Genomic DNA, 12,657 nt, shown 5'->3' with positions numbered 1-12,657 from the left:
TGTCAGAGTGTGACATTGAACATGAATAACTTAACAAAACTAAACACCTTTAGTCTGAAAATTCTAAATTAATTAAATAAAAACATTTAGTTTTTATTTTTGTTATTTTTTTTACACCAACAAAGAAAATGCTATTTGTAAAATGAACCCATTTCCTATCTGTGTTCTAGCTGGGACTTTCACTAATGCACAGCTTTGTGGATATTTGTTTTTATGACTTATTCTGAGCTCAAGATTTCATTCTATATTTTGTATTTCTCTTGATTTGAAACTCTTTCTTGTTGGGTAAATCTAGCGCAAACAGCATTGGCTGTAAAGGTTTTTTTAGAATTTGAAGGAATCCAGATGATCTGTTACTGTCAACTGTTGTTACTGTTGCATTACATGAAGAGGAAATCACCTCTTCTCACGACCTTCTGTCACATTACACAGCGCTTCAGTTAAAGACAGTGAGAGAGCAGACATGAACAACACTTTCCCTGGAGAGAGAGATGGTGAGTGTGTGATTATTATTGAGATGTACATGGAATATTACAGAATTATATGAAAATTATGGATTTGCATGTTGGAGGCATGCTTAAATCTTTTTTTATTTTTTTACATGGAAACAATATACAGCTATTCATGTATATCACTGTACTGTGTATACCCAAAAAATTGTAAATGAATATTTCTTAATTTAAACAGTAATTGTTCATATGAAATGTGCAGCACTGTACCTTTCATTCTTAATACTTAAAATATTGGTTGAAATGGTGCATTTCATATGACTTTTCTGCTCAACCTGTAAAAATATTTTGCAGTGTTTATCTCTGATCTGCTGTGGGTGGATGCATCTGGCTTTGGTTTTCGGTAGTAAAAATATTTTCTATTCATCTTTTATTGATAAAAATAGCTAATATGGTGATACAAATGTATGGATAATGAATGGATATGACTATTTAATCTAAGTTTGTAAAAAAAAGCACAGTGTAACATTATGGTTTGTTAACAGCTTGTTAAATCTATCAGAATGCATTTTTTTCACTTGGCAAATGGCAGATTACACAGGAAATGCAAAGTTGCTCAAATATGCATTCTATATCTTGGAATGGGGAAGTGATGTCATTTTTTTCTGGTTTGTATTTTTCAGCTTTTGGCAACACAACTCATGCATCATTGAACAAATCTACAACTTTGTACATCCATCAGGGAAAGTCAGCCAATGTCAGCTGCAACTACAACCTAACAAATGACATAGACATCTTTTCAGTACAACTGCACAGAAATCAAACAATGTGTTCATATATTTATGTTAACTCATGGACTAATCAGTCATGCAAAAACTACTGTCATCACCAAATCAGATGCATTTGGATTCCAGAGACTAGAGAAGCATCATTTGAGCTGTTAAATCTTCAAATAAATGATAGTGGGACATACAGATGTACTGTGAAAAGAAGTGCACCGCCACCTGAAATTATTCTGGGAGAAGAAAGAACAAGAGTTCAAGTTATTGGTGAGCCAGTTTCAACAAATGATCAATGCCTCCCAAATGAATGCTATGGCCACATACTGTATGTGTTATATGATTTCATTTATAACACTGTAATAAGTTCTTGGAGAACAATATCTCTAAAATCAGAAGATTTTATATTTCTTATCATATCCAAAAACATTTAGACTTTTTTATTAATCTTCCCACTATTTGCAGCACGTCCTGTATTGTCAATGTCCTGTGTGAAGATACCAGATGGATCATCAATGATGCTGTGCAGCTCTGAGAGATTTTATCCTCATTCTCTTGAACAGTTGTGGATCAGAGATGGAGAAATCCTCAACAGCTCAAACTCACACAAACACTTCAATTACAGCACAAACCCAGATGGATCGTTCACTCAGAAATCATACCTGGAATTGGCGCCACAAATGTTTGCCGCCACAATCTACTCCTGCTGGATAAACCACTCATCCTTAAACGAACCACTGATGGTCAACTTATCAAGCTCTTCTTGTGATGAAAGATGGGGTAAGTTAAGTAGGACACATTTCTTATTTAATGTTGAAATATGCTGTATATTTATAATAAGTTCCCATGTATGTTGGGCATTTATTGGCTGCTTTTCTTAATTATTTGGTCCAAGTCATCAATCTTATTTTTTTAAGGAAATTTTAGTTTTATAATGAAATAAATGAATATACTGGCACAATTATATTTTGTTAAGCATACGCCTTCAGATCAAAATATTTTTAGAGTCATTAGAAACATTTCAGTCAAGTGTTTCAAAAGTTTTGACCGGTTATGTATGTCTGTCTATCTGTCCATCCATCCATCCATCCATCTATCTATCCTGTATATATAGTGTATATTTTACTTTACACTGTTTATATAAAAAATCAAATTTAAAGTATAAAAGCTGGGGGTTTATAACAGGCCTTTGCAATAATGTCTATTCTGTAATAATTTTTTCTTGTAGATTTATCTTCTTGGGCTGTGACGTTGGGATTTGTCTTCTCTGCGGTGCTGACTGCCATTTTTATTATTGCAGTCATGTGTAAATGTTACAGTGAGTTTCAAACACAATCTCAGTGTCTGAACTAAGACTCTTGTTTTTAGTTCTTCATTTTAAATGTAGTGATCTGCTTTTAAATATAGCTCTAAAAGGGGAAATTAATAGATGCTTTTTTTGCAAACACCAATGGAAGGTTTTCTTTTCAATTGCAAATATGCAATATCTTAACAAGTAAACGAGCAAAATGTACACAGAAAATATGTAATATACAGTAAAGAAGTGAAATTGTTACCTTTAAGGAATATTCCAGGTTCAATACATGTTAAAGGGGTCATCTTTTGAGGAATCAAAATTTTTCTTGATAATTTGACATATAAGAGGTCATTGTACTATAAAAACATACTCTCCAGCCCAAAATTAGCATTAGCAAAAATGACTCATTTTAAAATCTCCCCAAAAACCTCCCTAACAGATGTGGACTAACGTTCCCAGACGTTGTTGTTTTCCTGGTTGTGGACAAACTGCACAAACTGTGGACAACGTTGGAAAAGAGTGACTTATTCAAACGAAGGTTCGATTTGGGATTATAAAATAAAAGTTAGCCACATTTTCTTAAGTACCATGTTTCAGGCCTTGCAAAGAAACATGTATTGAAAGATGGAGCAGTGCCAACTATGCTGGACACAACGGTAATGCCGGTGCGGTGAGTAATGAATGTAATACTAAAGTTGAATTTGTATTAACAGTTCTGAGTCTTCTCTTATAATGCCTAATGAGGTTGGAGAACAGCTGGCAATGGGATCTGAGACCATTCCTCCATACAGAATCTCTCCAGATCCTTCAAATACCGAGGTCCATGTTGATGGATTCTCCTCATCAGTTCACCTGGCAAATTTTCTATGGGGTTCAGGTCAGGGGACTGGGGTGGACATGGCAGAACCTTAATTTTGTGGTCAGTGAACCATTTTTGTGTTTATTTTGATATTTGTTTTAGGATCAATGTCCTGCTGGAAGATTTAACCAGCTTTTAACTGGCTTTTGAAAACATAACATTTTAATTTAATTCTGCTTAAATGAGCAAAATGACTTGAATAAAGATTCGTTCATTTTGCTGAACAAGACTCAACGATTCAAGTCAGTAAAATGATCCGATCTTCCCATCACTCGCTTCACTGAATCCAGATTATTAGCCTTTCACACATTCACGGTTTGTGTTAATCTTGACTATTTTCACTGTTGTCAGTTTTACATAGCATTATTTTATCACCAAATCTTGTTTGTCTGATAACATGAGTATTGGGAAGCAACAGTGTGCCAACTTTGTTCAGTAAATTCTGTAAATTGGCCCCAGTCTCTTCCGTTGTAAGTGTCTTAATACAACCTTGATTTTTTCTTTTTTTTTTTTTTTATAAAAGGAGGGATGAATCAAATCTATTATTTGTGTTTAAATCAGCATTATGCCACAAATGCTGTCGATTGAGCTTAACTTGTATTGAACCAGGAATATTCCTTTAAAAAACAAATTCTGCTTGTTCTGTTGATTGTTGGTTAATTGAGTCATATTAAGTTTCAAGCACATTTCAAACACATTACCTCTGTGTTACCTCTTAAAGCACATTTTTCTTTAAATTACATTTAAAATAGAATCTTTACAGTGTAGTTCGGTCTGTGGGTGACATTTCTAAAACAGATTGCAACACATGTCGCAGCTCGTCACAAATCTCATACACTGGTTTCATCGGTTAGTCCAAACAACTTAAATTGCATATGAACCTGATCCACAGCAGAATATATAATATAATGAAATATGACATATGCACGCAATATGCTATACTGTATTAGTAGTATAAAATTGGTATATAATGAATTTCTAAAAAAACTGAAATGTAAAAGGAAGCTAATTTATTTTCATGACAGTCTTTCATCATACGTTGCAATGACTAAATTAATGTGGTCTTATGTTCTTCCAGGAAGAGCACATCAACAGTCTGTGTCTGCAGTAGATGTCAGCGTTACTCCTGAACTTGTTTACCAGACTCATCTGCAGTCTGAAATGCTGTATTCAACACTGGGTGTTCATCATCCAGTCCAATGTAGCCCTGTCAGAGTCCACTCACCTCCTCACTGAACACTGACCAAAGACAATACAAAATGACTTCTCAATGAGTGCCTCACTCACTACCCTGGTACCAGCTTTATGTAATATATAGAAATATAATACAGTATACGTATTTGTGTGATATCAACTACTTTTCTTACCCTAAGATTCTTTGTCTTTGTTAACATATGTGTACCTCGATATACCATATATACTGTATAACATTTAAAAAATACCAGTCTCTTTGTTTTGTTATTCAAGTTGGCCTGTGTTATCCCCTAAAGACCCCAAAAATATGGCTTCACATTTACTGAGCAAAATATCTTCACTGGGTCTCTTTAGAGGCTCTTTTTCTCCAAAGTTAAGTACCAAAATTGTCAGGATATAAGACAAACACCATATCAAAACAGCATGCACAAGCTTGACAGAGGCAGTGACATTTCACATTTTCAACTTCAATACACAATACCTAAAAATAGCACTGCATATTGTTTTATAAATTAACATGAGAAAATAGCTTTCAAAGGGCTTCCTGTGACATGCATTAAGATGTACAACTGAAACCTGTGTGCAACAGCATGCAGTACCTGGGTCTGAGCATGTCATACATGTGAATTTGTGGTCATAGTAGGTAAGAATTCACTCTTTTTTATTTCATGTTTTCCCCATGTGATCTAACCATGCACGCATCAGTGCTTCAACAACCTCCTATACTGTGCGGTTAAAGTAACCAGACCTTACCGGTTCTGCAGTTCAGCCATCCAATCAGAGCACGTTGCTCTAAAAAAATAGTTTTTGGTATAGACAATTACAAACAAATAAGGGATATGAGACACTTGGTTTAACTATCTGTAATGCCATGCACTTTTAGATGAACTCCATGCATTTTAGACAGTGACATAAATACAGGTCGTTGTGTTTTCTCTTGGTGTTGTAAAATTGAACCCTGTGGCCTATAACCTCTGTTCCCATCCAATCAATGAATCACTTTTGTTTCTGTATCAGCAAAGCACAAAATCAAAATCTTTATTTACTCCACTTTATTACAAAGCTCTCTCGATTCTGATTGGTCTATGACGTCATCTAGCAGTCTGATATTTCTGAGTAACTACAGCTATCCACATTTCAGACCGCTCATCTGGGAATTGCAAGTCATCTTGCCTGCTTCTTGTGTCACTCTGCAATCGCTATAAGTAAGCTGATGAAACTATTTAAACTCAAATCAATGTTTCATGCCCAATTATTTATTGATTTGGCAAGTAATCTTGTAATAAGGTGCATAATGTGAAGTCAGACATTTAGTATTTACAAAATAAACACCAACAGAATTTCAGCCAGATTTGTAATGAAAAATGTCCAAAGTGGACTTACATTGACTGATCCAATCACACAAATTCTCAAAAAAGCATCTTGCTGGCTCAAAAGTATTTGCATTAGTATTGTGCCCTACAACTGTTGCCCCTGAATCATTTTAACCCCCCTAGGGGCCTTTTACCCCAGGTGAGGGAGCCTTTTAACCTGGTCTTGTGTAAAAAGGCTCCCTCACCACTTTTATTTTTTTTTTTTCAAAACAACCTTCTGTTGGTATTTCTTTTCACACATATTATGTTTCTCCATCATTATTAAATAAAAATAAAAGGATTTTCCTGAATCTTGATACATTTTGTTGCAAGAAAAAAAGTGCATTTTCCTTAGGGTGTGCCTTTAGCCCAATTGTACCCTATGCAGAGCACTTTTCTGTTTCTGGTGATTGGTAAGCCAATTACAATATAAAATTCAGTAACCACAAGTCAATACCATAACATTTCAGAAATATTATAGATGTGAGGGATAATTTACAGTCACCCTATTGTTATATATAAAAAAAGACAGTGTGATCAGGACTCCAGGGATTTATTTTGCAATAACACCCGGCTGACTGTACATAATGTTGCTTATTTCGTGGCTACTAAGCAAATAAATATATACATGGACAGAAAATATGGCATCTAAAATGCACCTCTGGTTTGTGACTAGAGTTCTGTTGCTGTATATTCTGTGCAAATGACCTAATATTTGTCCTCTGCCACCCGGATTGAGGCGAGCCACTATGCCACCACAAGGATTTAGAGCGCATTGGGCATTCCCAATTGGGGAAAAAAGGGGGGAGGTGGGATCTAACCTTTAATTTAAGTAAAACGATTGAAACACTATTAAATAAATATTTTTCTCCAAAACGCATTGGCCAAAATTATTGGCATCCTTTTATTCAATACTATTTGCAGCCTCCCTTTTAATCATGTTTCCATATTAGTTAATAGTAGTAACTAAAGTGTTAATATAGTACTACTCATTAATCCTGAATTAATTCCTGCATAATTGCCTATTAATGGCAGACCATTATTCTAAAGTGTTACCTGCTGATTTTTCTTTCACAGCATTCTTTGCTCATATTTACCTAGGGTGCCAATATTTTTGGCCACAACTGTGTGTGTGTATATATATATATATATATATATATATATATAAATATTCATTTTCACAATAAAAAATATATTAATAAGCCATTTTTAAATCATAAGCTTTAGTACAGCCCTATGACGTACTTCTCAACATTATATTTCATTTTGTTTACTTGGAAGAATATATGCATCTCAGTCAGGTTGGTGCTGTTTATTTTAAGCACTTTCCATGAGCTTTTTTTTGAAGCATATGCAAACTAATATAAAAATGATCACTGTAGAAATCATCCTGTTACAAAACAGGTCAATGCATTTGCTGTCAATGTGCACAACAATAAAAGTACACTTCCTTTCAAACCAGCAACACGGACGGACCATTCTCCCTACTAGAAATACAACGCAGTACAAACGAAACAAAAAAAGGACACAACAAGGTAAATTTATCCTGAAAGCCTTATAGACCATTATGCCATATATTATAACAGGTTGCGTTTATTCCATGCAGATTATTTTTATTTTCATTTTATAAATGGGTAGTTGACAAAATGTGTACATAGACTTTTTTCAAAATCCAGATTTCAGGTTAGAATTTATGCATGAGGTAAAGTGTATATTTTAGGTACTGTTACTGGTCTCCATTTCTTTTAAGTTGTTCACCATTTATAATCACTTTACTAGTTCATTTGAAATGGTCCTGCAGTGTAACAAATTCATTGTAAAAATTTGAAATAGTCCATAAACTGTAGATGCTCAATGAATATGAGCTAATAAAAGCTGCATACATATTATAAAATGATTAACTAACTGATTTTTAGGAGTATAGCATGTCACACCACAGGACATTTTAACTTTACAAAAGTATTTCATTTCATTTCAACTAACAAAATCTAATAATTCATTACATTAGATTAAGAGTTTAAAATAAAAACAAATCCACAATTTTCTGTTCTCTGTGCAGAAATCAACGATGTATTTCTTTTGGACCTGCTGGATCCTTCTATCTGGTAATATCAGTGTACTTTAATACATTGGTTATGATAAAATATTGAATTTAATTTCTATATTGTCTAACATGCCTGTTAAAAAATCCAGTAACCGGTACATTGGTATGAACACTGAGCTTACATACAAGTTTTTACAACCAAATGTGTTCTAAAACATGTGGTGCTCTGAAAATACCCCTGAACATTGTCACAATAAATGTCTTAAAATGTGATTTCTCTTAACATTTGTTTTTCAGCTTTTGGCAACACAACTCATGCATCATTGAACAAATCTACAACTTTGTACATCCATCAGGGAAAGTCAGTCAATGTCAGCTGCAACTACAACCTAACAAATGACATAGACATCTTTTCAGTACAACTGCACAGAAATCAAACAATGTGTTCATATATTTATGTTAACTCATGGACTAATCAGTCATGCAAAAACTACTGTCATCACCAAATCAGATGCATTTGGATTCCAGAGACTAGAGAAGCATCATTTGAGCTGTTAAATCTTCAAATAAATGATAGTGGGACATACAGGTGTACTGTGAAAAGAAGTGCACCGCCACCTGAAATTATTCTGGGAGAAGAAAGAACAAGAGTTCAAGTTATTGGTGAGCCAGTTTCAACAAATGATCAATGCCTCCCAAATGAATGCTATGGCCACATACTGTATGTGTTATATGATTTCATTTATAACACTGTAATAAGTTCTTGGAGAACAATATCTCTAAAATCAGAAGATTTTATATTTCTTATCATATCCAAAAACATTTAGACTTTTTTATTAATCTTCCCACTATTTGCAGCACGTCCTGTATTGTCAATGTCCTGTGTGAAGATACCAGATGGATCATCAATGATGCTGTGCAGCTCTGAGAGATTTTATCCTCATTCTCTTGAACAGTTGTGGATCAGAGATGGAGAAATCCTCAACAGCTCAAACTCACACAAACACTTCAATTACAACACAAACCCAGATGGATCGTTCACTCAGAAATCATACCTGGAATTGGCGCCACAAATGTTTGCTGCCACAATCTACTCCTGCTGGATAAACCACTCATCCTTAAACGAACCACTGATGGTCAACTTATCAAGCTCTTCTTGTGATGAAAGATGGGGTATGTTTAAATATTACATATTTCTTATCTATATTTGTAGTGTGTCATTTCTCCGACATACTTGCCACTGAACGGAATTGTAAAAAAAACAGTTTTCAAACAGCTTTCTGTATACGTCCCCTTTCTGCTGTTGATCAAACAAACAGATAGTCCCACCCAAAACTCTGATTGGCTTATTTATAGTTGTATTTGCATATTGAGCATGGATAGGAGAACATTTTTAATTCTGTTCAATAATTTTCTCTTGTAGATGTAACTTTGAATGTGACAGTGGTGCTTGTCATCTCTGCAGTGCTGACCCCCACATTAATCATTGCAGTCATGTGTAAAGGAAATAGTAAGTCTCAAACATCATCATAATCCCGGTTTCTTGTTTTTATAATTCAATATATTTGTTATATAATATTAATGCTCTAAATTGTATTTATATTGTTTTTCACAAAGCAAATGAACATGTTGTATGAGTTATATTATTAATATAATATAATATAATATAATATTTAAGCAATATCACACTTGCAATCATGCTATATGGCCCTAAATCAGCACTGATGTGATTGCCTATGGCACATGGCCTGCGGCCTCATGCCTTCAGCCAAATAGCATGATTGTGAGTGTGATATTGCTTATATACAACAATTCGATGAACAAATTTTTTTTTTAAAACTAGGAAAAACTGAGTACGGTCATCAAAAATGCATTCGTGCATGGAATTACTTTCTTACACCACGGATCAGAATCTGCCGTTGCTGGTTCTGGATGCTGGTGCAAAACAAATGATATGTCCAAGACTCTGTATCATGGTTTGGGCTGTTTCTAACAAGTTATTGGAGAAAAAAGTGTGTGTGTGTGTGTGTGTGTGTGTGTGTGTGTGTGTGTGTGTGTGTGTGTGTGTGAGAGAGAGAGTGTGTGAGTGAGTGAGTGAGTGAGTGAGTGAGTGAGTGAGTGAGTGAGTGAGTGAGTGAGTGAGAGAGAGAGTATGGAGTATGGGCTTTATACACCCATTATATAAGAACGTATACAAATTCGACCCCAATAACTACAGAGGCATTTGTGTGAACAGTAATCTGTGGAAGACTTTCTGTTGTATCCTGAATGCCCAGATACAGGCATTCCTTACCAAGCACAATGTCTTGAGTAAGAGTCAGATTGTATTTTCTACCAGTTGAGTCCAACTCTGTTGAACTATTACATTAATGAGTTATCAGTGCTACTGGAACAATCTGCTACACCCGGTCTTACCCCAAATAATTCTGAAGTTATATTTCTTCTGCAGATGATCTGGTGCTGCTGTCAGCTACTGTACAAGGGCTACAGCAGCACCTGGACCTGCTGGAGAACTACTGTCAGAACTGGGCCCTGACAGTGAACTACATAAAAACTAACATTATGATTTTCCAGATACACATTCACTCTGGGAAACACTGCAATAGAACACACCCTACACTATGACTACCTCGGTCTAAATATCAGTGCTGCATTGGCAGTGAATGCACTAAAAGAGAAAGCTAGAAGAGCATACTATGCTATTAAGGGCAAATTTACCCAAATAGACGTTCCTTTAACCATTTGGTGTAAAATCTTTGATGGTATTATTATGCCTATTGCTCTGTACGTTTGTGAGTTTTGGGGTCCACTCTGTCTGGCAGATGCAGGTGTTACTGGGGGAGGACAATCATGCATCAATTGCAACAAAATTCATTTTTGAAGTGCACACCCTCAGAAACCAATCACTGCCTTAATGTACTTTAGTCACAGTACTTAATTTTTTATTTTATTTTATATTGTATAGTGTATATTTTTATATAATTTTTATTGTATTTTATTAATTACCTGGCACCTTCTTTAAATTTTTATTTATTGTCCTGTCTTGTCATTATCTGTTTTGTGTATTAATACTTTGGCAATATTGTATGTAAACACAATCATGCCAATACAGTACTTTAAATTTAAATAGAGAGAGAGAGAGAGAGAGAGAGAGAGAGATGATGTTGATGATGCTGTAGTGTGTTAGTCAGCTTTCTGAAGATAATGTCATTTTGGTCAATTTCACCCTGATTTCTCTCCAATGTGGAAAGTCCGGTAAGAGTTAAGCACCTTGAGTTTGTGTAATTAATCAGTCTGTTGTGTCTCTCAGCTGTGATGTAGTAGTAATAGTAGCAAACATGGTGCGCTATTGAATGTAAACACTGACTTACAAGGAGGTCTTTTGCCTCCACCTGCTGGCTAAAATATGTAATGTCATAAAATTTAATGTAAAGAGACAGCTGTTAACACATCTGCCCCACACTTACACTGTAGTTTAGAACAGCACGTACACAAGTGTAATGATACACACAGTGATGCGTCGAATTGCTGATGGTGTGAAACCATCAGTACTTATAAAACGTCTCTCGTCCAATCAGATTTGAGGACCATAACTAACTGTTGTATATAATATAATATAATATTCACCACAGAATTGTTTTAAAGTGACAGTAAGTTACAGATTTCCTACACTGTTTTTAATGTTTGGGCCTTTAGGGACCCCAGATGTCTATGAACATGAGTGTGATCACAGAATATATAATGATGAATGGGGAACACTTGTAAATATATATATATGTGGAATTAATTTCTGCCAAACTTTTATCATCACATGTGTGCAATATCTGAATGCTGTTTTCATGTTCTTTCAGGAAAAGCCTGGGAGTGTCACCAGTCTGTAGAAGTGAGTGTCCCACATGAAAATGTCTTCCACTCTCATCTGCTGTCTGAAGTGTTCTATAGACCTGCCAGTGTCCCGTTATCTCCACACTAAACACCGACTAAAGACTATTTACGATGGCAGACCATCTGATATATATGTCTAGCATTTACTACCCTCAAAACATTTAATTCTCTTCCTACTTGTACAGGGCCGCATTAAGGTATTACAGGGCCCCGGGTCTTACATTTTTGTTGGGCCCAGAGAGTCAGGGGTTTGTGCCTGAGGTGGAACGTTGTTACTCTATGACTGGATTGGTAATCTGGCATACCAGGCCATTCCCGGTGGGCCGGCGCAATTTGGGGCCGATCAGGGGCGGACTGGCCATCGTGATATGCAGAAAAGGACAGCGTCAGATTTGGCCCTCTAAAATGTTTTGTCGGCCCGCACTGGAAGCATGAGACTACACAACGCACGCAGTTCACAATATGATAGATATGCTTTGTTGTCATTTGTGGGGAAATTCTTGTGATGCTTAAACACTCTGCAGTGCTGAAGTCTTTTAGTAGAATTGTTGAGACACAAATTAAATAAATGATAATTAGACTTTTTCCGGTCGTGAATAACTGAATAATCAGCTTTTTCCTCGTTCAAAGGGTAAAAAACTGTAATTTGGTGCCATCTACTGGCACAAAAGTGGACATGGAATAAATCGCTGAACTGATCTCGACTAATCTTTTTGGTGAACCGTCACTGAGATTAAAAAGACCGTCACTGAGATTAATCAAAATCAAAGTTCTTTGAGCCAATGGATGGATCCACTG

General features: G+C 35.4%; 1 protein-coding gene across 2 annotated transcripts; it reads left to right on the top strand.

Annotated features, from left to right (window-relative positions):
* Positions 1-458: 458 nt before the first annotated feature.
* On the top strand, positions 459-12,008 carry LOC127635551 (H-2 class II histocompatibility antigen, I-A beta chain). Of its 2 annotated transcripts, none has more exons than XM_052115655.1 (6): positions 459-494; positions 804-852; positions 1,133-1,498; positions 1,694-2,008; positions 9,398-9,484; positions 11,826-12,008. In XM_052115655.1, the coding sequence occupies exons 1-6, from the start codon at positions 492-494 to the stop codon at positions 11,945-11,947; spliced, it is 942 nt and encodes a 313-aa protein (XP_051971615.1). In that variant the 5' UTR covers positions 459-491; the 3' UTR covers positions 11,948-12,008. The 2 variants fall into 2 exon arrangements, with proteins under 2 accessions (XP_051971615.1, XP_051971614.1); XM_052115654.1 differs by lacking the exons at positions 9,398-9,484; positions 11,826-12,008 and adding exons at positions 2,457-2,546; positions 4,463-6,188.
* Positions 12,009-12,657: the final 649 nt, after the last annotated feature.

The sequence above is a fragment of the Xyrauchen texanus genome, chromosome 43 (assembly GCF_025860055.1).
Source record: "Xyrauchen texanus isolate HMW12.3.18 chromosome 43, RBS_HiC_50CHRs, whole genome shotgun sequence".
NCBI lineage: Eukaryota > Metazoa > Chordata > Actinopteri > Cypriniformes > Catostomidae > Xyrauchen > Xyrauchen texanus.
Note: the sequence above shows the minus strand (reverse complement) of the source record. Positions and strands in the feature narration are given on the sequence as shown.

Bases quoted from the DNA above. Each gene is read 5' to 3' on its own strand.
- LOC127635551 (XM_052115654.1), top strand. The intron at 853-1,132 runs GTAGTAAAAATA...TGTATTTTTCAG, and splicing joins GCATCTGGCTTTGGTTTTCG to CTTTTGGCAACACAACTCAT. The intron at 2,009-2,456 runs GTAAGTTAAGTA...TTTTTCTTGTAG, and splicing joins TTCTTGTGATGAAAGATGGG to ATTTATCTTCTTGGGCTGTG.